Genomic DNA, 23,520 nt, shown 5'->3' with positions numbered 1-23,520 from the left:
AAAGCAAAAGCAGAAAGAGCACTTTTACACAGCACTCCTCAATACATGAAGAAGCAATCTTCCAGGACCAGTTACAGGCTTGCTCCATTACATGCCACAGAACAGTTGTCTCTCTGCATGCTGGTGCTTTTAAAACTGATACTGCTGTTGACTTAAAAGCTGTTTGTATTACATCTGTCTCTTAAGTATTAATTTCCATATGGAGAGCACCAAGGTGAACAAATCAAATGTACACCCACATCACTGGAGCACTGCTTTAGTGAACACATCCACTTGAAATTCTTACATCCCTGCCCATGTATTTTTTATTATCTTTTATATTTAAAACACCTACATAACATCATCAGTTTTTCTGTGGATGTGGTCACAATGGTTTGACAACCACCTTTGCACTGGTGTGGTACTGACAAATTACTGCTATACAAGAAATGGAGAAGAACAGTCTCCCCAGATTGGAGAATGCTGAGCGTATATTGTTCTGCCAACGATTTGTATTGTGGCCTTGGCTCAGTTTAGATGTTTTGGATATATATAGGTATATTCAGACTATCTGTTTTAGCACCAAAGGTAGATATAAATGCTTTCAAATCCAAGTTCAGAAGATACCTGGGGGCCATATGCAGGCTGCCTTTTATACATGCTCATATTTCTCTCATAGCTACTTCCTGGCTGGTCTAACAGTAGCTCTGTAGTGAGCATCTAAGTTGCTGTCAAAGTCCATGCACCATGCAAGGTGGTCTGAATACAGCCCTTTATCTCTTTGTTTCTGCTCCCTCATTTGTAATACAGGGACAGTAACATACCACAGCAAGGCTACAGAGAAGTTCAGATCCATGTGAAAAGGACAACATGGCTGCTTTTATAGGCAAAGATGTACTATGCTGAAACAACATTAGGGGACCTGGTTTTAGAGTTCACCATCTGCAAGAGCTTGCTCCAGATAGACTATCCAAGTCTATCCAAGGGATGTAGAAGTCAGCAGGAGTGTACCCTGCCATTCACAGCAGCAATTTTACATTGACTATGCTGAATTCCAGCATAGCTTTTCCCAGATGGCATAGTATTTTACAATTTCCTCTTGCAGTTGTCTGCTATTGTGCATATATATAGTACAACAAAGATGTACACAAGGGTGAATTATTGCCTATTCTTTGTTATACACTCTTTCCTGAACATCTGGGGCTTTACTTGTGCGGCATTTAGTCTTCCTCAGAAAAGTGTCTTTGCCTGGAAAAACAATATATGCAGCAGCTACAAAAGATAAGGAGAAAGAGAACAGTATGGCTAATGATGAGAACACCAACAGCAAAAATGTACAGAGTTTTGTCACAGTAATCCTGAGGCTGATGGAAAGGTGGGATGAAGTTTGGCAGGTACACAGAAAAAACCCAGTAGTTCCCAAGAATGAACCAAAGAAAGAGGAAAAGGCTGAGGGTTAGATGGGTGTAGTACTTGTGAGCATTCTGCCTCCAGGGATATTCGTCATCATCATCGTCATCAATCACAACGGACTTGGAAAGCAGCTGCCTCATCCTGGTTGAGTCGTACAGCAGGAGGGTCACCTGGAGACATTGGAAGAGAAAAGGGAGTAAGTCAATTGGCTGTGGAAAGTCTCAACGCATTCTGGTCACTGCCAGCCTTTGGGCCAAATTAAAATTGGATGTGGGAAAATCATGTAGGAGAAAGCTGAGGAGCCACAAATGAGGCAGATCCTGCTGGAAAAGAATGTATTTTTCCTCTACAGTTTATTCACCAGTGAGATTTAGGCCAGACATTGGAAAAAAACCTGCCAGTGGTAAGGATGGAAAGGCGTGAGAACAGATTGTGTAGGGAGATGGCAGCAGCTCCCACACTGGAGACTCTTAAGAACAGATTAGAGTAACTGCTAAATGACTTGAGTCTTTCCTGCATTGTAGTGGGTGGATTTGTCTCTCCTCATTATTTTTCATGGCTATATAGGTTAATCAGCTTAAATAAAATTATGAACAGTCTAGACTTTGACCTAAACCCCAAATAATTTGCTTCCAATACTTTGAATGATTCTGTCAAGTTTTCTTCAATTAAGCATCATTTTCCCAGATTGTTCCATTCCTGTCTTCAGTCAAAACCAGCAGAGAAACAGGTGGAATATCATGATACTGTGGGGATAGGAAGGTCTGGTCTATAGGGAAATGCAGCAGGACTCATCAGCAATGCTTAGAAGATTTCTGTTTTAGTCTCGGAACACGAAGTATGTCAGTAGGTTGACTGCAGTGCAGAGAAGCTTTAAAATTTGTCCCCTAAATGATTTTCTTAATTTTGGTATATTTATAGGAGAGGTATATACAGGGCTAAATGAGGATTTGGGACAAACATTGTGAAACCTGTGTTACCTTGCTACATTTGAAACACTTGGCCCAGTCCTCAAGGCACTAGCTATTGTAATTGCAGCTCCCCTTCTTAGGTACCTGTACAAGACTCCCTGCAGCGAGCTGTGTCTTTGGGAAAGGGACTTTAAGAAAGCAGCTGAGCAGGAAGTTGCCTCGGCCAGCCAGGAATGAAATTCAGAGAGAAAAATAAAAGATGTGGATTTATAAATGGCTGAGGGGAGGGACATACTCTCTAAATAGGGGTTCTCAGCCATGTTGTCTTTCCCAGAGTTATATTCTGTGCTCAATTTTATGCTTGAAATAAGAAAGAAGAGCACCATTTTACACCTTCTTCATTAGCCAGTGAACAATGGTGAGAATGCTGACCAAGGAAAACCCGTTTGGGTATATATTCTGCTGGGTTCAGGTTTTAGTCCATGTGCCCCATTTTTTTGAGGCAATGCTCAAAATCCAGAGAATCCAGGAAGAGGATTCTCTTGCTCCTCCCTGTAAAACTGTTCAATTATGTATAAATGATTCAATATTTTTTCACAAAACCAGCTTCTTTTTTTCTGGCCCAGATGTTGGCACCAGTTTATGAGAAACAGAGATTAAAGTCCCAGCACCAACTCAGGCAAAAAAAAAAAAAAAAGGTGTTTCCACTGAATGTCTGGCATCCAGCTGAGCACTCAAACAGGTAGGCTTGTTCAAGCCAGGAGAGCATCTTCTTCTCAGCTGGTCATTTATTTTAGGCAGGCTCATGACACACGGGAGGGGAAAACCTGCCTGGCCAGTGGGTCTGAGATTTCTGCACAGGGACTTGTGGCTCGACCTGCCGCTTTGTGGAGGTCCTTAGATTTGAGGTTAGCTCCGCACATAGGCAGATGCCTGTCGTCAAGCTTCACCAAGGTCAGCGATGGGAATGGGGTTAAATGGCAGATGAGCATCACCTTTGGGGAAGTCAGAGAAACCTCCCAGGTGGATTTATGGATCCCAACTGCATCTAACCAGTTTATGGAGAGTGTATTTCATTCTTACAGATTATTGCCTTACCAAGTTGTGATTGAAGCAAATGCTGGCAGTTGCTCACATTGTTAATAACTGTTGAACATACATTTATGGAGCAGCATGACATGAATTCAGCAGGCATCTCTGGATGCTGTGGAATGGATCAGTGGCCTTGGTGAATATCTGTAGGTCACCATTGCCTTGTAAAAGACGGGAGGTGGTAAAAAACTCGATCTGGGCCAGAGTGACTTGCCATTAAACAATATCCATCACAGGACAGCATTCATTCAGACTTCATCCTACACCCATTCTCTGACCTTTTAACTCTCAGACATCAATCAAATGTACTGCTCAGTGGAGTCGGTGCAGTCTGATGAATTTAACAGAGGCAGAGTTGAAAAAGGTGGAATTTGGCTACGGATAAAGAACTAGAAGATGATACAAGAGTAGATCAATCAAATTCTTACGAAATGTATTGTCAGACTGCAAAATGGTCAGTCCTGCTGTCAACTGAAGCCAAATTCAAGCCATTACTTGATGTCAGCATAAATATTAACTGATCCACTTACCATCTTATTTAGGGTAAGGAAAACTGACTTTAAACCAGGAGTAGCTGAGAAACAGTCAACATTTTTGATGAAGGCTTCAATTAATTAGCATGAAATTTTTCTCTCAATTCTGCTCTAATCTTCTCTAAACTATTATTAAATGAACCTTTGAGTATACAGATAGGCCACTGGTGTGATCAAATAACTAAGCATTTGCCAGTAGAAATCATAGCACAACATATTCCTTGGAACATGATTAAGCACTTTCTTTTTTTTAATCCATTTACTTATTTACTGACCAAAGGTCCTCAGGAGCGATGATTTGTATCCCAGTGATGCACTGCATCTTGGTTACCACTGTGAAAGAGTGCAGGGGAGGCTGAGACCTGCAGAGGAATATTCTTTCCCCTGTTTTGATCCTGGCAAAGAAAAGGGTCTAGAAATATTATCGCAGGGGACTGTAGCTAGCTCGTGTTTAGAGTGTCTACTAGCTGCAATATGCAGTGCTGTCAAGTGGGAGACTGGCAGGTTCCCTTTAAAGGGCCAGGCTGCCTATACTGAAACATTAGGACATGACCAACCCATCAGGTCTACCCTGTCTGGGCTGTTGGCGCTGGCCTCCTGGGAACATAGGTGAGTGCTGGGTTGCTGCTGCCCCCATTAGCTATGGAGGCCAGGCAACACCACCAGTGCAGATGTTCCCTCCCGCAGTAGCACTTGCTGTTCTTAGCCCTTCATGCCCCAGCGGTGCAGTTCCAAAGCTTTTCCTTCCCTCCCACCCCTTTTCCTTTGGCAAGAACATCTTCGGGCCAGCAAAAAATAGTTTTGCTTACTCCTGCTTAGAAGCCTTAAAGTAGCTCTGTAATCTGTTGTGACAAGTCTCTTCATGCACACAGACAGCCAGGTAACGCCATTTGCAAAGGAACTGTCAGAGCGGGGTAATCCTTTACCCTAGAGTCAATGCAAAATCATCTTTATAATGACCAAAGTGTAACATAGACATTGGGGTATACCTACTCATCAAGCAGCCAGGCTCAGGTTCAATAAAGAAGTGAGTATAGTCCACTAGAAGACAGGTAGTTGTGATTAGAAGATCCTGTGGTTAGAATATACTGTGCTTAGATTAATAAGCCCTGCTGTGATGCAGATATTTGTTTACTCTGAAAAGAAGCAATGGTGCTGCCTCTGTTGTTTTTCAGTCATTCTTTCTGGCAAGGTCAGACTGAGAATAAGTTGAGCTCTTGAAGGGCTGTACACCAACACCTGTAGTTTTATAGTATTCCTAAAGCTAGGAGAGTAGCTTCACTTCTTGTCCATCCTGTGTCTGAGAATGAAGGAGAAAGGTCTGGCAGGCTTGGAGGACCTCTTGTGAAAATAGGACCACATTTACCACAGGCATCCATGTTATGTAGTCATTTCCCTCAGTAGGGATTGCAGCAATGGTAGAAGCTGTGGTATAGGAGAAAGTCACACCACAGTGTGTAGGACAGTGCGAAGTGCTGAACTCATTAGCATCTCACTTCACTGATGGGTGTTTTAGGTGCTGGAACAAGCATAGTTCAGTCCTGAAAGCTCTCTTCAATACTGCATGCACATAGCTGTCTGGAGCCATCATTATCTCTTAACTAGCAAGTCAAAGTCTAGTCACACAAAGTATTTTTCACACATAGAAGGCACATTACCTTTAAGCTGCCAATCACGCCACCCACCAACAGATATAATGGAATTAGTGGCTGAACTGGGCAATCTTCCAAAAACTTCATTCCTGAATAGCAAAAATTAATGTTTGTTATCTCAAGTATTTAAATAGTGCAACAAGCTGTACAGTGAAAACTAAAAATGCTGTAAGTCAAGTGCTTAAACCCAAGACTTAATCTGGTGTCTGTCGAAATGGGGAATGAATTAAAGGAGGTTTGCATCTCCCACTACAGGAGTGAGGGGCAGGAACAAGCAAAAGGCAGGAAAAGGAAGAGAGAGATCAAAGGTAATAACAAGAAAGGTTGTTCTGGCATTACTGATTAGATCTGTGCACACAGGTGATTATCTTAAGCCACTGCATCTTTGTTTAACGAATGACTGACTGAGCCAGACCGGAAATTTTCATCATCAGTAGAAAAGTAATTGAAAATCAAAACTGTTTGTGAAAAGAAGGAATTCTGGTAAGCTTTTCCCAGGCCTTTCCTCCTCATTAGCTCCCATGAGTGTGACATGTTCGCAACTCAGATGTCTTAAAGCTTGGGAGCCAGTGCCTGTGGGAGCGCCTGGAACCATTTTAGCTTCCCAGGCAGCTGGTAGGAAACCACAGAAGCTCAAGTTTCCAAGATGTTTGGGTTGCTGGAGGCTAACAGCGTTGGTTGTTATGGAGCTGGGGATCCTGGCAACCCCCAAACCTACTGCTAGAAAGCTGGGTAAGTTTTAGGGAAGGAAGAGTGTGGCAGTATAAGGATGTTGTTGGCAGTAGACGCTGAAGCTTGTGATACAGGTCTGTGGCAGTGAGACTCATCTGTCCAAATATAGATGTCTGCAATGCAGGCATGCATATCTGAACTAGTTTTCTAGACTCTATAGTCAATAGGGAGAAATAGACACTTGTAAAATTCAATTCATCTCATCCTAAGATAGGCATTCGAAATAGGTCAGATGAGTTGGGCTCTGAAAGTGTCTCTTTCTCTCCATTGCTATACAGGAATCTAGAGAGCCAGCTGTAGATATCTAAAGTTAGCTGGGATAAATCCTCTGCCCAAATTTCTTAGCCAGTGGCATTTTTAGTCAATTTTAAACTGTTCATTACATTATAATTTTATGGTGATTGATCTTGTCTTTCAGGGCTTCAACTGATCAGTTGCAGAGAACAGAAAGGATTTTCTGTTTTCTTCTTGTATATGTCCTTTTCAAAGAGAAATTTTCACTTCTCTCTAAATAATCTGGGCTTTTGCTGGTCCAGAACATTGCTGATGTCCAAAACCTCTCCTGCACTTTTTTTTATAGCAATTATGCTGTATGCATTAACAGGTGTTGTGGACTGTGGTTACTTGAGTAGTTCTTACATTAGTCATAGGGTACAGGATGATTTGCTTTGTGTAAGGGCTGTGGAGTCCAGTGCACTCTTCTACCCTAAGTGTCTATTACCAGCCGACTCATAATTGAAAAGGGCTGGACATAGATGGATTTGGACTCTGTCCCCTTTTGTCCACTGTTGCAAGGCTGTAATTTTTTATCCCTTTTGCCGCTATGTAACAGTGAGACCTGCTCAGGCTCCCAGCTTTACAGGGGTGGGCAGCAGGGAAATCATCATGAATTATATCATGTTCAGAAAGCTGCTGCCAGGATTTCAAGAGTCCTTGGCCTTGTAATAGCCTGCCACAAAAGCAGCTGGCCAGGGATCTCAGGGAATACATTTAAGTTTAGGAACCTCAGCAATTACTATTTCCAGCGTGTTACTGAGATTTGGGTTTGAGGGGAAAAAAAACGCAAAACAAAACATGAAAATGAATGTGCCAGTTTGGCTTGGTTGGTTTTGTTTTTTTTCTCTTTTTTTCATGCAGCTATGATTCTGTTTTCAGACAAATCTATTATGAAGTTCTTTCATAGATGTAACATGACAGCAATCGGTCTTGGGAATGATTTGAATGATAAGCAGTGGCAATCTGTAGATTTGGGGGGAGTATTGCAGACAGACATGGTAACAAAAGGGGAGGGGAAACAGGGTAATACAGTAGTAACTTAAAAAATAGAAAACTATGGGTGAATAGGACCTACTGTTGACAGATGGGCACTGATATTTGTTAGAGTGAAATCTAGGCACATCATGTGCCAATCAGTTCACACAGAGCATGTGCCTGATTTATTTGGGAACACCAGAACTAGTAGGAGGGCATTGGTGCTAGCTTTTCCTTCCTATGAGTACCAAATATGTTTTCCTTGGACTGTTAAGGATGGGATGTATGGACTGTGAGAGATCAAAGCTCTGTTTCTAGTGCAATGCTCCCTGCAAGCCAGAGAAATCTGTGGTTTGGAGTGAAGAGCAATTGAACCTGGACATGACATAGACCAGCATATAAATCCAAATGAACAAACCAGAAATCTTTGCGAGCTCAGACACATCAAGGATGTCCAAGAGCTTGCATGTGTCCAAAGGAGAAAAAGAGATGGGAGGCTTGAGGGAGCAGAGGTACTTGCACATTTTACCTCTTTGTTATCATAGAACAACACTTCAGTGAGATCCAGGACACGAAGTATACCCTAGTGGAAAGAGCAGTTGTGAGTGCTCAGTGTATGAGCGTCTCTAAGGACACCATTTTGGGCAGTGCTGTGACAACAGATCACTACTAACCAAGTATCCTTGTGACTCATGATTATCCATGAAGTGAAGGGTCAGGATGAATGAAAGGCAATACAGCATTGGCCTCATTCTAGCTGCTTTGCTCTTCTCAGGAAGCTGAAAATGACTGAGTAAAGGTATCACTATCCCGTAGTAAAGGAGAGCTGCTGTATAGCAAGGCTAATGTGATGTCTGGTGCCCACTCCCCTCCTTCTCTTTTAATAGGAGGCAGAGGACAAAACATGCCAGGCCATTTTCAGTTGTTCCTAGTGGATGACTGCAGCTGCCATCACTTAGCAGACCTTGGTCAAGCCCTGGACTATGGGCTTCACACTAGGAGCTAGGTGCTGCAGAGGACTTTTCTCAAAATAATTGTGTTTGGGCACCATTTTATCAGAAAGCACATGAGCAAATAAGAGAAAACTTACAGAAACGGTGAAAGGCTGAAATGCAATGAAAGATTATGTTAACAGCTGCTAAAGGGCAAGAGTGGCCCTCACATAAACGTAGCGAGTCTGAGAATAGACATCAGACAACTATTGGGAGCACTTGAGAGCTGAGGAATTATTTGGTGTAGATGTAACCATGAGGAATAGTACTGGGGTAAATTTGAGCAGGGGAAAATTTTGATTGCCTATTGAGAAAATTATGTCATTAGCTTTCATGTGTGATTTAACTACCCTTGGGGAACACTGTGTATGAAGGAAGTCTAGACAATGTACAAGAATGAGATTTTGGGAGCAATCCTTCACTGTCCCAGAAACTAAAGCAAATTGTCAGAAGATGTCTATGAGGTCCTTCCATATCTCTGTTTTTAGAGTGTTTAGTGAAAAAAGGGGATTATCTCTACCAGTGACAGTTAGAAAGCTGCTAAACAATCTGTGGCTTGAACAATGTCACAGGTTTGGAACTTTGAAAATCTGCTGAGTCCTTTTCTTGTATCTTGATTTCTACTGTGATTTGCGGTACTACTAGATTTAAAAGTGTACAGGGTTAGCGTGTTAATGTTAATTATTACTGGGGTACCAGTTATTCATCTCTGAGTTTTAACAAATATTAGTATAATTTATTTGTTAACTTTTGAAAATACTTCTCAGTTTTTCTCTGCAGAAAGCAAGAGCCAAAATGACTGGAGGCACATCAATAAGTTATTCTCTGAGATCATGGTAACAGAATGTTATCAGAAAATCAGAGGCTTTTGCTTGGATAATAAATATCTGCATTTTGCTTGACATTTAATTTTCCTAGAAATGCCTCTGCAGATCTGTAGCTGCAGGAAGTGAATATCCTCTGACAACAGTATATTACAGTGACATTATCTCTTAATTTCAGTAAACTTTGAAAAAAGGGGCTCTGTATCTGATGCAGGAGATACCCAGAGCTCCAGGCTAATATCTTACCGTACGCTTTCTACTTCTCACTGATCTTAAAGGTATTATGAAATATTCCAAGGAAATTATAAATGAACAGATTCCAACCCTGCATTCATTTCCAGAGGGTTGCCTGTCAATATGCATGCAAGCTGTACCACACTTTGAGTTATACCTTCCCACCTCTCTTCCACTGCTCAGGCATATTCAGCCTAGGGAAAAGCTAAAGCTAAAGTCCTCTTAAGGGATAAATAGCAATTTTAAGTCATGAATAACCACAAGAACCTAAGTGTTGAGATGGAACAGTTCAGTCCATTTCCTTACTTTCTAATAGCTCTTTAATCCCTCATTAGAACTCCCTAATTCCTAATTAGGACATCCTAATCAGAATCCTTCCACAGTCTCTCACTGATACTCGGAAGGCCCCAGATAAAGGGTGCAGCACTGAACACTTTAGCTGAACACTTTTTTTGTGAGTTTGGCCAACTATACCTGCTAACAGGCTAGGTGCCCTGACTCCCCTAAAGGTCATCTCAATGCAGACACCTAGAAGAGGGAATGGGACTTTCACAGTCAAATGCAAGGGCAACACATGGCACTGAGCTTGGTTACAGTCCAAATCCAGGTAGGATGCATCTTGCCCATAGCATCTGCATGTAGAGTTCCTTTGTACCATCTTTCATGAACAAGGCAGAAGGTGAACAGCTTCTCAAGGACACCCATTTGGAATGACAGTAAGCACTCCTGAGGACAAGACTTAAAAATTGAAGTGCTTTGTTTACATTGGAAAAAGACATCAAAAATCCATGAGATGACAGCTGAAAAAGCTGAACACTGAATATAGGAGAGAACACTTCAGTGTAAATAAAAAACAAGAAGTGTCTGATAAAAAGCAGCACTAACAAAACCTGTCTGGGCTTACAATGCACCATAAACTAAATTGGAGCCAATGAGTTAGTGCAGAGAGAGCATGTTTCTTTTTGAGGTATGTTTACAGGAATCCTGCATGTTAGACAGAGGAGTTGAATATTCTGCACTCCTCAGCTGCAGTCCTGTGTTCCATCTTTTTTTTTTTGATGGGAGGAAAAGATAGTTACACTGGCCAGAGGCCAAAGGAGGGAGGCAAAAATGCAAAAAAAGAGGCTACAGAAACAGTGACCCGTGAGGTCAGGATGAAAAAAGCAGGTTTTGAGATCTCTGGAAAAAAAAGAGAAGATGAAGTGGGGTTATAATAGCAGCCTTCAAACAGTTCAAAGGTTCTCTTCCCAAGGACGGTGACCAATCTGTCTTTGTGACCACATAGGTAAGACAGGCTGTAATCTGTTTAATTTGCCATAGGGAAGATTTAGGTTGGATATGGGGAAAAATATTTTGTCTGTGAGAGCAATAAAATGCTGAAATAGGCTTTTGGGGAAGCTGTGGAATTTCCTTTAGCAAGGGCAAGTCAGACATCTGTCAGGGATGCTGTGAGCATGTGACCGTATCTGAAAGCAGAAGCGGGCTGGTGTCTCTACCTATGTTCCTCAAGAGGGTTACAACCCTGTGGAGGACGTGAAAGGACCAAAGGGAGCGATGAAGTGTAAGAAATTGCTCAGTTAATAAATAAATGAATAAATAAATAAATAAAATCTATGCTAATGGCAAGGAAAAGGTGATGCTTAAGAAAAGAAGAGCCTTGTGCAGTTTAAAAATGTATAAAATTCTGCCGTTCAAAGGATTTTCTTTTCCTTTCTTAAATATTTGATCTTGAGATGCTACTCACAAATCCAGCCTTTGGGGGGTTAGACAGAGACAGAGCAGCTGAAAACCAGTATCGCTTACAAAAAGCTGGAGAAATAGCAGCCTAGATCATCTCTTCTTCCCTTCCAGCCCTACACTTCTAAGGTTTTGCAGTGCAGTTAATACAGAGGGATCCTGATTAATGAAATATTCTGATGTGGCAGATTCTGAGCTTCCTCCCACAGACAGATCCCTGTACTGAGGTAAGACACTCTGGGGGGGGGGGGGTATTTAAGACAAATAGGGTCAGAATTCAAGCACATTCATTGTGGGCTGAGATTCTGTCTGAATCTGAAGTGTCAACACACAAGTTCAGCTAAGTTTCCCGACTCCCTTCTCCCTCTGGATGTATTAACCTGCCACACAGTCCTCGGAAGTTCCTGTTTTTAAATTGCTTTAGTAGGCAACTTACCTATAAAAGTCATGGACAGTGGTAAGACAAGGAAAGCAAGGAGCCCAAATATAAAGCATGCTGTGGATGAGAAAAGAAAGACAGTGTTATTGGGACTGGTTGAATTTCAGAGACCAGCAATTCCACCCAGTGCTTTGTAGATGCTGTTCATGAGGTTGTGTAGCAAGAAATGCAGTGCACTTGGTGGGGTGGGAATATCGTTTGTGGTGCAGCGTTTGATATGATGGGACCAGCAAGTGGCTTGTCACTCTCCCAGACCTCAAGCTTCTATTTTTTAACTCATACATTATTAGTCCTTGTATCAGTGGAAAAGCAAAGAGGGGCACAAACTGCTTTCGTTGCTGCTGCTCCTAGCAAGGGCAAAGTCTCAGCCATCACTACTACCTTAGCCACCCTCAGCTTCAGAGGCACTGCCAGGTGACTGTGCAGTAACAAGTAACTTTGCATCAGCTAATCCATGGCAACTAATGAGCCGTATCTGTTTACTAAGCAAATAGGAGCTTTAATGTCATTTCACTTAGTTTTCACTGATAGCTAAATAAACTGTCTTTATTGCAGATGTGAACAGTTTCTGGCTGCTTTAACTCCCTGAGCCAGCTCAGCTCATGAAAACAGAGGCAGCAGCTCCACTGCAAGGAGTGGGACTTGTCATTGTGATAGATCAGCTTAAGCTGCATGGAAGGATGCTCTTAGGGGTGCACATAGACTGTTCTAGCAGATGAGTGGATCTGAGGCGCTTAGTTACTCCCCAGAGGACTGCTGATGTATCTGAGCTCTGATACTTTCCCAGCACAGCCTGATGCTGCAGAGGATGAATGCTTACCTTTGCAGAAAGACAGAAACAATACCATCAAGAAGAGTGAGCAGCCTGTCTTACAAGAGCTGTCACCTCTGTGCCTAATCATAAACACTCGGCAATATTAAAGTGAAACGCTGCCCTGCAAAATGAGAGTAAAACATAATAAGGACATTCTGCAGCCAAGCATCCCTGCAGAGCGCTTCTGCAAATGGCTTAATCTGCAAGTAGATGCCTAAGGTGGCAAAAGGGCAGTAAGCAGAGGTGGGCATAGATTGCAGAGGGGCCAAGAAGGGCATGGATAAGAAAAGGAGTGTGATATCTCCTCAGAGGATTATGAAAAAAAATCTTTGAGCAAGCATTTGGGGTTGGTTTGGGACAAGCTCTTCCTCAGGCAAACTGTGTCACACAGTTCCTTGTGCCAAAGAACTGCAACCTCTGCAAGGCAAATGGCATCCTCCTCGCTGCGCAGGAGCGGGGACACTGCCAGCACCTTGTGTACAGTACCACTCTGGGAAACTGCAGCAGTGCCAAAGCATCACCCTCAGAGTGCCTTAGAGAAAAAGGGAAACATCATTGCCTCCATTTTATAGAAGGAGAAACTGAGACGGGGGACAGAGGAGCAGCATCAAAATTCAGGGCAGATCCACCAGGCTTTCTGACTCGCAGACACTTTTCATGGGAATACCCCATCCCCCACATGCTGCTTTCTCTGTCTGCACAGAACGAGGATCCTGCACTTGAGGATTTGGGAGACATCCTTCTTTCTCAGAACTAACGTGCTTGTTATCGCTATGAATTGGTAGAGACTGAAGATATTTTGAGTTAAAAAAGCATTTCTGTTCCTTTGTGCCACCCTCCTCCTATCCCCATCGGCCTGTCTCTGTCTCTCTCACAGTTTTTTCTCAGGCTCTCCTATCTCTTACAGGCAGTACAGTACAGGAATTCTTCTTCTGCTTGAATAGTGTCCTACACTTGACTAAGCTCTTTCAAACAACTCAGCCTAGAGCCTCCCTTTTCATCACATCACATCTCATGCTAAGTCTTCTTGCTTTGACATTATCTAGACTATTATTTTCATATTCAGAAGCAATGCTGTTGTAGCTGACTTGGGCTACCAACACACCCATGAACATCACCTGCACATAATGCCCTCAGCCTGGGCAACTCATTTGTCTGGTACCCAGATGACTGCAGTTCAGGTCTGCAGGAGTTGCATCAACTGCCTGCTGTTGCCAGAAGCTCTCTCATCACGGTGCAGCTCTCAGCAGTGTCGCACCTCTGTCTGTGGTTTAATAGCCACCTTCTGCTCCTGCCCTTGCTGCACAGGCAAGTACTCAGGACCCTGTCAGGAGGAGGCATCATGTAGTTTCTTAGTCATGCAGTGCTTGGTCTGTCTGACCCCTGGGGAGAGATGGATAGCTTACTGGGTAAGCTCAGTAAAAGGCTTGGTGAGGCCCATGTATGTGTGAGGCTGCACATCTGGCACACAGGTGTCAGTGTTTGCCTGTGTCTAGCATCTACCCTATAGCTTTATTTCAGAGGGGAGAAATGGGAGATAGGGACCATTTGGAGCTCAAGAGAAAGAGATAATGGTTCATTAGTTCCTCTCCCAAAGCAGTTGCTGGGAATGTATTTACTCATTATCTCCCCATTCAGCTACAGCCTCTTAGGTCTCGAATTGGAGGGGCAGATGTGTAGTCTGGGAAGGCTTCCAGATCCATGTTTAACAAAGTGAGACTCTCAACAATTGACTACACAACTGGCAGGGCCCCACAGCCACTCTCGGTGCCGCTAGCAGCACTGAAGAGCGTTATCCCCGAAGCGTTTGGGGTTTTCACAAAGCTGCTGCTCAGCCAGGAAGCAGCCACTCTCTGCCTGGGTTTGTCTGGGTTTTGCTGCCCCGTTGTGGCCCACAGACAAATTGCTTAAGAAAATGGTGTTGGCCTTAGGGCAGCACAGCTCAGCAGATAGAACCCTGCTGTCTGTGCAGCTTCACATGTGGGGCTCATGATATTTTTAACTTGGTGATATCGCCTCACAGAGATGCCCCTGAATCTATTCCTAGAAAAAGTAGCAAAAAGGGACTGTTAGTCTCTAAAAACAGAACAGGGTGAAGGAAGTGTCTCTAAGAATGACTTAGGAGAACATTCTGCTCCACAAAGCTGGTGTCAGGGCATCAGACAGGAAAGACCCGTGCTCTGTACCACCAAGGCAATGCATGGTGGGGCACTGGTGAAGTCCTCCTCAGGGAGGCATTAGTCAGTGAGTCCTAACGTGCCAGGAAATGGGTGAAGGGAAGAGCTCATGTCTGGGATCACAACAGAGGAAGAGGAGAGCAAGTGGCTCTGTATCTTGCACTTTCCTTGACATCTGTGGGCGCAGTGGGTGCAGATTTTGTCTCCTTCCCAGCAGAGACGTTTAGCTATTACAAATCTGCTCTTTAGCTGAGTTACTCCTGTCAGGGTCTTCCCAAAGAAGTAAATCAATTTCAAATCACCATTATAGTCTCTTTTCTATGTTATCTTATGGTTCCTCTTCTGCCTGGCACCTGACTCATTACAACTTCCATAACCATTCTTGTGCAGTGCAGCTCTCCCCCCCTCCTCCTGCTACTCCCTTGTTTTCTGTCCCCAGTTCTGTGCCTGGCCTCAGGGCACACAGCAGATTAGCTGTCTCCGGCATGTGGGACAGATCCAGAGGCAGTACTGGAGGTGGCACTAATTCACCTGTGGGCCCTCAGACTTTCTTTTGCTGCCATGATTTTTCAAAGCATTTGGAAGCTGCATAACATCCCAGGCTGTCCCTGTTTACTTTGAATATAGAGAAAAGTTTCTGTCTTTTCAGGTAAGAAGAGCTCTCATGGGATTTTCAGGAGTGATTTATGAGTACAGATCTCAACCTACCCACTCTTCTTAGGGTAGTATGCTAATACAGCTGTAGTGCAACCTGCTCAGTAGAGTGTGTGACAAGCTCTCTGATAATAAACACAGTAATAAATGAAGTGTTGTGTACATTACCATCACTCCCAAATGCTGTTTGGTCTATAGCTTGTCAGGCTCCTGACAAAAAAAGGAATATATATATATATATATATATATTTATATGATATATATATATATTTTATATGAGATAAACATATATATTTTAATATATATTTTATATATTTTAAATGAGATGCTACACACTTCCAAAAAAAATCTGCAGTTACCCCAGGATTTATCTGCATGAGCAAGCTGAGGAGCAAAACTCTGTGTGTAAACTCACATTACCCCCTTCAGACTCCCCATAGGAATGCTGTTGTGAAGGAGGCTGACTCTCAGCAGTGTGGATGTGAGAAAATTAGGGTCAATTGGCCCAGCCCCAGGAATGATCATGCCCCAAGGCAGATGCAGACGGTAGTTAATAGCTTAGTAGCAATGGCACTTGTCACACAAGTGTGCTGTGCAGCAGCATGGGCTGAAGTGCAGGCAGGTAGCAGATATTTTCATCCACATCTTATTCCTCCACAGTATCTTCAGGCATCCCCTGCAGTATTGATAGGGACTTGAAGAAAAGAAAGGATGCGGTATGTGTGGGTGCTGCAGTTGCAAAGTGAATCTCAATGGAACTCCCTGGGGATCCAGCTCCAGCAAGGCCATATGTTTTACAAACCAGAGAGGAGTCTGCCCAAGGGTTTGGTAGCTGTGGATACTGCATGTCTTTCAGGGATTTTGGGTGACAGGAAATGTCACTACATCAGGTGGGATATGCAGAAAAGACTTGATTGAACTAACTTTGAAGGAAAACAATTAAATCTGTTCAGCCTGGCTAGCCAAAGGCCAAATGAGAGAAAATAACCACAAGGTTTGAACACTCAAAAAGGACCTGTAAGTGGTGCACAGAGCTAAGAAAGCAGAGATATGAAATGAACTTGGGCAGAAACAAAGATTGCTTTGTCCATGAGTCTAAGTGCCATAGCAAGGAGACATATTGATAGAATAGTCTCCTGGGACAAATGGCAGTAACCCCACGTGGGGTGGTTTCATCTCTGAACAAACTGAATACTCAGCAGCTGGAGGATTCAGTGTAAGGAACAGCTAGTCCCATGGAGGTCTCTAGTCCCAGTGCAAAGCCACTGTAGGGAGCAAGGAAAGTGTGATAAAACTTACTTGAGACACAATCCAAGCTCGGGGTTTGCTGTCTGCCATCTCTGTTTGCTTAGACAGGGTTGTGTTACTGTGAAATACTTTGGTAGCCAGATAAGCTATGGCAGCGTCACACCACCTAAAACTGGAGGTTCCATCAGTGACACCAACAATGCTTCTCTCATCAGAAATGGTGGAGTAAGGAGGTGCCAGTAATCTGGGAACCTTCAAGACAGGGAGGATGTAGACAGAGATGCAGATGTAGGTGATTTGGGGTTAAGCAATGTTGCAGAGTGGGTTGTCTGGATTTTATGCCATGCCTCCAGCTACTGAACTGCAATCATGGTCTAGATCTAGGTTCTGGATTCAGCCCCTTGTGGTTAATTTGGAGATGTACTTTTAAAATAAGATTTAGGTGTTCTATAAAGAGCCACATAGTTTGCTTTGCAATACCCAGGGTAGTCAATTAGACATCTTTATTTTTGGTCAGTTAATTAAAGACTGCCCTAATGTTCTGAACTTAAATTGCTATACCAAGAATGGAAAGAATTCAAAAGATGCTGCACAGGTAGGTTGACTCTTTGGAGTCATTTAAATATCAGAAGACTACAGGGACAAATGTGGGGCTGTGCTGAAACGCTCTTTGAAAAATACACACAAGATGGTGAGAAAAAGTGAACTCCAGTGTCACCGTGCTTCAGGAGGGTTTGCATCCTGATGAACAGAAAATCAATTTTGGGTGCTTTAGCTGATCCATAGCTAAATCTGAGCTGATTCCGAACTTAAATGTAATGAAAAACTAAAGCTAGTGATTTTCCTGGAGCAGTATTTCTGGGTTGCCTTATTCATGGGCATCTTTGTTGGTAACTGAGAGAGTGCTTCCGTGTAAGAAAGCATACATGAGATCAGAACTAATCCCTTTCTTTAAAAAACAGTGTCAGAAAGATCATTTATTTTCTCTGTCATCATTAAAGTCTCAGTGGCAATTTAATACCAGCAGGGAATGGTGACATTTTGCTTGTAACAGGTAGGAACAAAAATCAGACAAAATAGCACTTTTGCCTTTTTTCATTGTGATAGTCATCAACATGCCCAGATCCCTGCTGCACGCCCTTTCTGTGGCTTGTGAGGGAGCCCACATCAACCCAATCCTACTCCCAAGGGCTTCTTGGAGTGCAGAGAGAGCACTGAAAGCTTTGCACCCCTCAGTGTTTGTCTCTCCCCATCCCTCCTTTCCCCTAGGGCAATGATGAGCAGGAACAAGTGGGGCAGAAAATACCCTCTCTTTCCTTGCCTGTGCTGGCTTCCTGAGGATGAGCCTGGTTTGAATGCAGGCCAGGGCTGTCTCTTCCCCGCCAGCTTGTTTTTCTCTGAAGGGTTGTAAGGCAGCAAGGAGTTTAAGGGGCTGAACCATTAATAAAAGGTCATTCTGAACTTTGAGAGATTTTCAATTGAAGGCAAAAGCAGGACTATAAAAGACCCCAAGGTAACAGCCCTACACTGGTAAATGCAGCAATTAGTGTGGGTGAAGTATCAGTTCCAGTGAGTGCTCAGGGGGTTTTCTTCTTCTCATATTTGAGTGGAATTAGAAATTGCTACTGCCTACAAGCAAAAGCAAAATGCACTTGCAACTCGGAGTTAAAAGGAGGTGCAGTCAGCGAGAGTAAGCTGCTTTAAAACCCTTGGATTTTAACCTTAGGCCAATGACACTTCTTTGGTCTTATAAAACCCCACCTCTGAAGCATAAGACTCCTGTGCCTCAGCCACCAGCCTAGGTCAGCTTTCTGTTGTGCTGCCTCTCAGAGAGCAAGAACCAGCTTCTTCTCCCAGTCCGGGAGCTGTTGGTTTGTTACATATCTCTGCATCCTCCACTATGTTAGGATGAACCTGTTGCTTTAAAACCTGGATGAGCCTAGGCTGTCCTGTGAAAAACCTGCATTCAGATAACTGATACTTCCTACCCAGAACATGTGGCCACCTCTGAGGGCTACCCATGCCTGTGTGCCAGGGACTGGGCAAATGAAGGGAACAAGACCCTGCTCCAAATGTCTCTGGGTGAAAGGGGGGGGGCTATTCCTGACCATACTCTATTGCCAGCCTTGTGTTCCTATGTCGACACACAGGCTGGCAGCAGTTTTGCTTTGTGGGAATTGGTTGTGGGGGACTTTGTTCCCAAGCTGACCACAGTGCTCTTTACCTGGTGTTTTTCCCTGCAGATAGTTCTGTTGGATTACACATAAGATACCAGTTGAACCAGGAGACGAACACAGCATATTGCTTAGGTTGTCTGCTGCAGCCCATATTTAGGTACTTGGTGGTGGTTGTATTTGTTTGAAATTTTATGCTGGTCTGCTATAATCTAAATACTGCAGCAGGGAGGCGCTGTAGGGACAGAGTTACTATTGTGCACTCCACCAGTGCCCAAAATTGCCTAGGAAGGAAATGCCTCAGAAAGGAGGGAAGGAAAGGGAACTTCAGTAGAAGATTCAGGCTAGACTTGTTACCGTCTGAACTCCTTCATATACCCGGCTTGGCAAAAGGGATACTTAAGCACAGAAGGTTACTACCAGAAGTGCCTTACCATTGCTGGCAATTTTTGATATGCACCGGTGGCAGGCTTTCTCCAGGCCAGCAGTCATTGTGAAGATCCTTTTTGGGTGCCTGTGGGGGTACAGAAATGAATATGCTTATGAAAAGTGTCTTTAACTTACCCAGAGTCACTCAGGAACTTTGGCAGGCTTTTTCTGCCCTCCAAAATCTCAGAGTATCCACAATCTAGACAGCACCCATCTTTGTCAGCTGTGCCTTTCAGCAGCTTTGGACTTGCCTACTGCTGATGCTAAAGCTTTGGGGTAACAAGAAAGGTGGGGAAAAAGTATTCATGCTGGCTTTCTGAAAACTTTAAAAGGTTCTATCTTGATTTTAATTGAGGTTGGGGCAGGACAAAGTGTATTTGACTGTTATGAGAAAATCCTGTGTAGCAGATAATGTTTGTTACACAAACCTCAGCAAAAAATACTTAGTGAGCAAAAATGATTTCCAGAAAAGGGGAGGAGAGAGGATGAAAACACGTTTAAGATCAAGGAGGATGCTGAAAATGAATATAGAAGAAAACCTGCAAGCCACAGGGAGCCCAGAACAAGATGCCTTTGATAAAAAAGCAGCTGGACTAGCACAAAAAGCAGAACTTTTACAAGGTGGGGTGGGGGGTGAGCAAGCAGCTAGGCATCCAAGGTCTAGGCGTCAGACAGTGCCGGACAGTTCAGTAGCATCCAGTGTCAATGGGAGAGTGGAAAGCTCTCTCACACCCCAGTCCTCAGCCTCTGGCCAGGGTCACCACAGGTTACCATCAACAGCAACTGTGATAGATGAAGGTGTGTGCAGAGGAGGATGGGACAGGGGAAGCTGCATTTCTGCACGTACCTCAAATTATCCTCTCTACATTTCCTGATGATGAAAGAGCAATATTTTAAGCTTAGCCTTATTCTGTTCTAAGCTGACATGAAGCCCACCCCAGTGGGATTTCTTGTCATCCAATATGGAGCCCAACCTGGCCCAGAGCCTACTAGGGATCACAGGCCCCCAGGGCCTGTGTTGAAGATAAGGATAGACTTGTCCCACCCAGCCTGTATGTGGCCACCCCCGCCTCCAAATCCTGTCCAAGCCCTACCAGACATGGCTGAGCAGAGCTGAGTGTCTCCTGGGAGTCTGCTTTCTCCTGCAAGCCCAGAGACCTATGAGCTGCAGCAGCACAGGACCCTCTGCTGCTAGGGGGAATGGATTGGGTTTGCTCCTCGCACGTTGTCATTGCAGTTTCTATTTCCCAGCAGAGGCAAGTCTGCCTTTACCTTGTGATGAGCAGCCAAGCAAGTAGCAGGGACTGAAGCTTTTGCAGACATCCCACCAGGTCAGTAACCCATGCTGAGATATTTGCATGTGGCAGTCAGGCACCAATATAGACATATCCAGGTTTCTAGTGCTCATCATAGCATCAGGCATCTCATGAATTCTAGCTCTCGTTTTCCAGCCCTCATCTTCATACTGTGCCACAAACCTCATATGATGGGTGTTACTGCCTTAATAAGCCTTGCAAATCCCAGTGGACATCTCAATCAAAACTAAACGATGGACTGGAAAGGAGATTATATGTGTGTGCCTGACCACTGGGGAGTGCATACTCCTCATCCTGGTCACCTAACCTTCTTTAGAAGAGCAAATACTGTGCTTTTGGGCTGCAAGTATTGACAAATATTTTAAGGAAGAAGGCAAGCACTGTCACATGCTCAAAGAAAACAGGAAGGGGGGAGGTATTGTGACAGCTTCCACAAGCAAATAACACATTAATTTTAAACTTTAAAACTTTTGGTGCAGATTTGTTCTCAGAAAGTGCACAAACAGGCATTCACTTTGAGCGTGCCATTGACTGCTGACAAATATATTCTAAATTATGCAGAGAGCAGTAATATTTCTTTACATAAATGTTCATGACTAGAATTGCAGCAGTAACTCTTACAGAAACTGTTAACAAAACCAATGCCATATTAAAAATTGGTTGACTACCAAATTGTGTTGAACAGAGTTGCTTGTGGCTGGGGATGCTGCATTTCTGTGAACAGAGGGTAAAACATACGTTTAGTCTAAATTTACTCTTATTTTATATGAAAGGAAAAAGACAAACAGAGGGACGACTCTGTATCTGGGAGCATGTCACCATCTAGTGATGGAGCCCAGAAATGACTGTGAATCAGAACTGTGAGTTTTAACATGTAAGATGAATAAAGTACATTACTGATGGCTGCACAAAGCATGTTCACACAAGGACACATCACACAAAACCACCAGGTGATGGTTTCAGTCCTTCCTCAGATATTGGTTTTGGCTCCTACAGGACTGAAAAATCCCTCAGAGAAGTTATGTTTGCTGGATAAATTGGTGTTGCCCCTTCCCCCATCCTTCAGAGGTTCTGCAGAAGTTGCTGTTGGTGTTAAAGATGAGTCTTTTCCTGTGTGATGAGAGTGTTAAAGTGCAATTCAACAGCCAGGTGGCTGGGTAACAGCTTTGTTCCCCAGCTGAAATAGTGAAACAATCACTGAAACTCACAGGAAACTGCAAGCAGCGTAGCATGAAGGCTGATGGCATGCAAAGGGAGGGTGAATGTCCTGCTGCCCAGTGCCTGCTGCTGGCTTGCTGGTGAGTTGGGAAAGTCACAGGCAAAATGGAAAACTCAGCCACAACTAGGAAAAAAAAAGACCAAAGCCAGCTTCTGTACCTCCCCCATTAGTCCTCTGGGGTTATTTGCCTGAGGTGAAGGGACCCCCTCCTGTGCTACAGGGGTTAGCAGGGGGCACAAGTTTCTGAGCCCCTTGCAGGGGGCTGGACCTCTCTGCACAGCCACTTTTTGGGGTGGCAGATCGTGATCAGCCACAGCAGAGCCACAGTACCCCTGCACCTCCCCCAGCCTGTCCAGCACTTCCCCACTCAATGCCCTCTCCACTGGTGGCCGGTGCCCAGGTCTGCCCCAGAGCGCTGGCTGCTCCCCGCCTGGCACTCATGCTGTCCCCCACACTGCTGCCTCTGTTGTGACTCAGAACAAGCGGCAGTGCTAAGTTCTAACACAGAGCCTCCATCCTGGTTCCTTTGTTATTTCAGCCAGTTTTAGCTGTGAACTGTTTTTCTCACTCTGTGAACATTATTCTCACTCTAAATGTTAAGGTAACAAAAATCAAAAGAAGAGGAGCAGTAACCAACTGTCATATCCCTGACCCACAGCAAACCTGAAAAGGCAGCTTCACACTAGTCCCACCATATGTCAGCCCAAACAAGAGTCACCTCCACACTTGTCCTACAGTGTTCAGTCTTCTCAAACTGAGCTCTGCCCTCTCCCAGCTTCAGGTGCCGCATTCTGCATTGGTGAACACAGCAGGGAGAGTTGCTGGGGCTTCCTAAGACCCTGGTTACCACTCAATGGCTCCTGACTGCCAGTGGGTTGTGCTGGGAGATAGTAGGTACACATGGGCCAGCAAGCCCCTCTGGAGCAAGGTGCCTTCTCGAAAGACTGCTAGAAGGAATGGTTTCTTTTTATCTTTCTAAAATATTCAAAGTCCTCTTCCAGAGATGGTTTCCTAACAGACCACAAAACCCCACTCTGGTTTTTATCCCAGCACATTTGCTTCCCAGCAAATCCCTCTTACCTGAGAGTGCCAGGGGTGCCAAATCCATTCACCTGTGTGTGTCTGGGAGACTAGGCAGAGGAGCCACAAAATCCAGCCTTCAGAGAGAGCCGTCTGGGCACGTCCTCTCCAGTGGGACCCCAGAGATGTGCTTGGCACGCAGGTGATGAGGTGCAGGGGGGACTCAGCTGCTTTTATTGCTCCTGTCCGCCCGCTCACACACCTCTCGGCAGCAGCACCGGGGGAGCTGTGGGATGAAGGAGCTCTTGCCAACAAAGCCCATCCTCATTAGTTTCCCCACTCCCACGGCTGGCTGGAGCCACAGCCCACCCTGTGCCGCTGCCGGGTGTCAGCAGGGGGAAGCAAAGGACCCTACGCATTTGTGACTGTACCACAGGAAGGAAAATAGAAATTTCTTTTAGAGAGTCTTTTATTTTGGAAACGAAAATAATTCATTTATTCAGAAATCAGTGCTGAGTGCAAAGTACTTGGTTCTTTCTTCACGCAGTTTCCCGTTCTTATCCGTGCAGCTGATAGAGCTGTTTGCAAAGTGCCACATACGTAACATCAATTGTTATCTAGCATACATGTCTTATGTCACCCTGGCAGAGATCTCTTAGGTGGTTACTTGCTAGGTCACC

At 44.1% G+C, this 23,520-nt stretch overlaps 1 protein-coding gene across 2 annotated transcripts; it reads right to left on the bottom strand.

Moving 5' to 3' along the window:
* Positions 1-252: 252 nt before the first annotated feature.
* Positions 253-23,278, bottom strand: TMEM272 (transmembrane protein 272). Of its 2 annotated transcripts, XM_062618935.1 has the most exons (5): positions 22,901-23,278; positions 19,291-19,370; positions 11,787-11,846; positions 5,587-5,669; positions 253-1,562 (listed from the first exon to the last, which is right to left on the bottom strand). In XM_062618935.1, exons 2-5 carry the CDS (start codon positions 19,346-19,348, stop codon positions 1,200-1,202), a joined length of 564 nt encoding a protein of 187 aa, XP_062474919.1. In that variant the 5' UTR covers positions 19,349-19,370; positions 22,901-23,278; the 3' UTR covers positions 253-1,199. The 2 variants fall into 2 exon arrangements, with proteins under 2 accessions (XP_062474919.1, XP_062474920.1); XM_062618936.1 differs by lacking the exons at positions 5,587-5,669; positions 11,787-11,846; positions 22,901-23,278 and having other exon boundaries at positions 19,291-19,373.
* Between the last annotated feature and the right edge of the window lie 242 nt (positions 23,279-23,520).

Source organism: Pezoporus occidentalis, unplaced genomic scaffold (assembly GCF_034315485.1).
Source record: "Pezoporus occidentalis ecotype Australia unplaced genomic scaffold, CSIRO_AGI_Poc_V1 ctg207, whole genome shotgun sequence".
Taxonomy (NCBI): Eukaryota; Metazoa; Chordata; class Aves; order Psittaciformes; family Psittacidae; genus Pezoporus; species Pezoporus occidentalis.
This window is presented reverse-complemented; position numbering and strand designations above follow the sequence as displayed.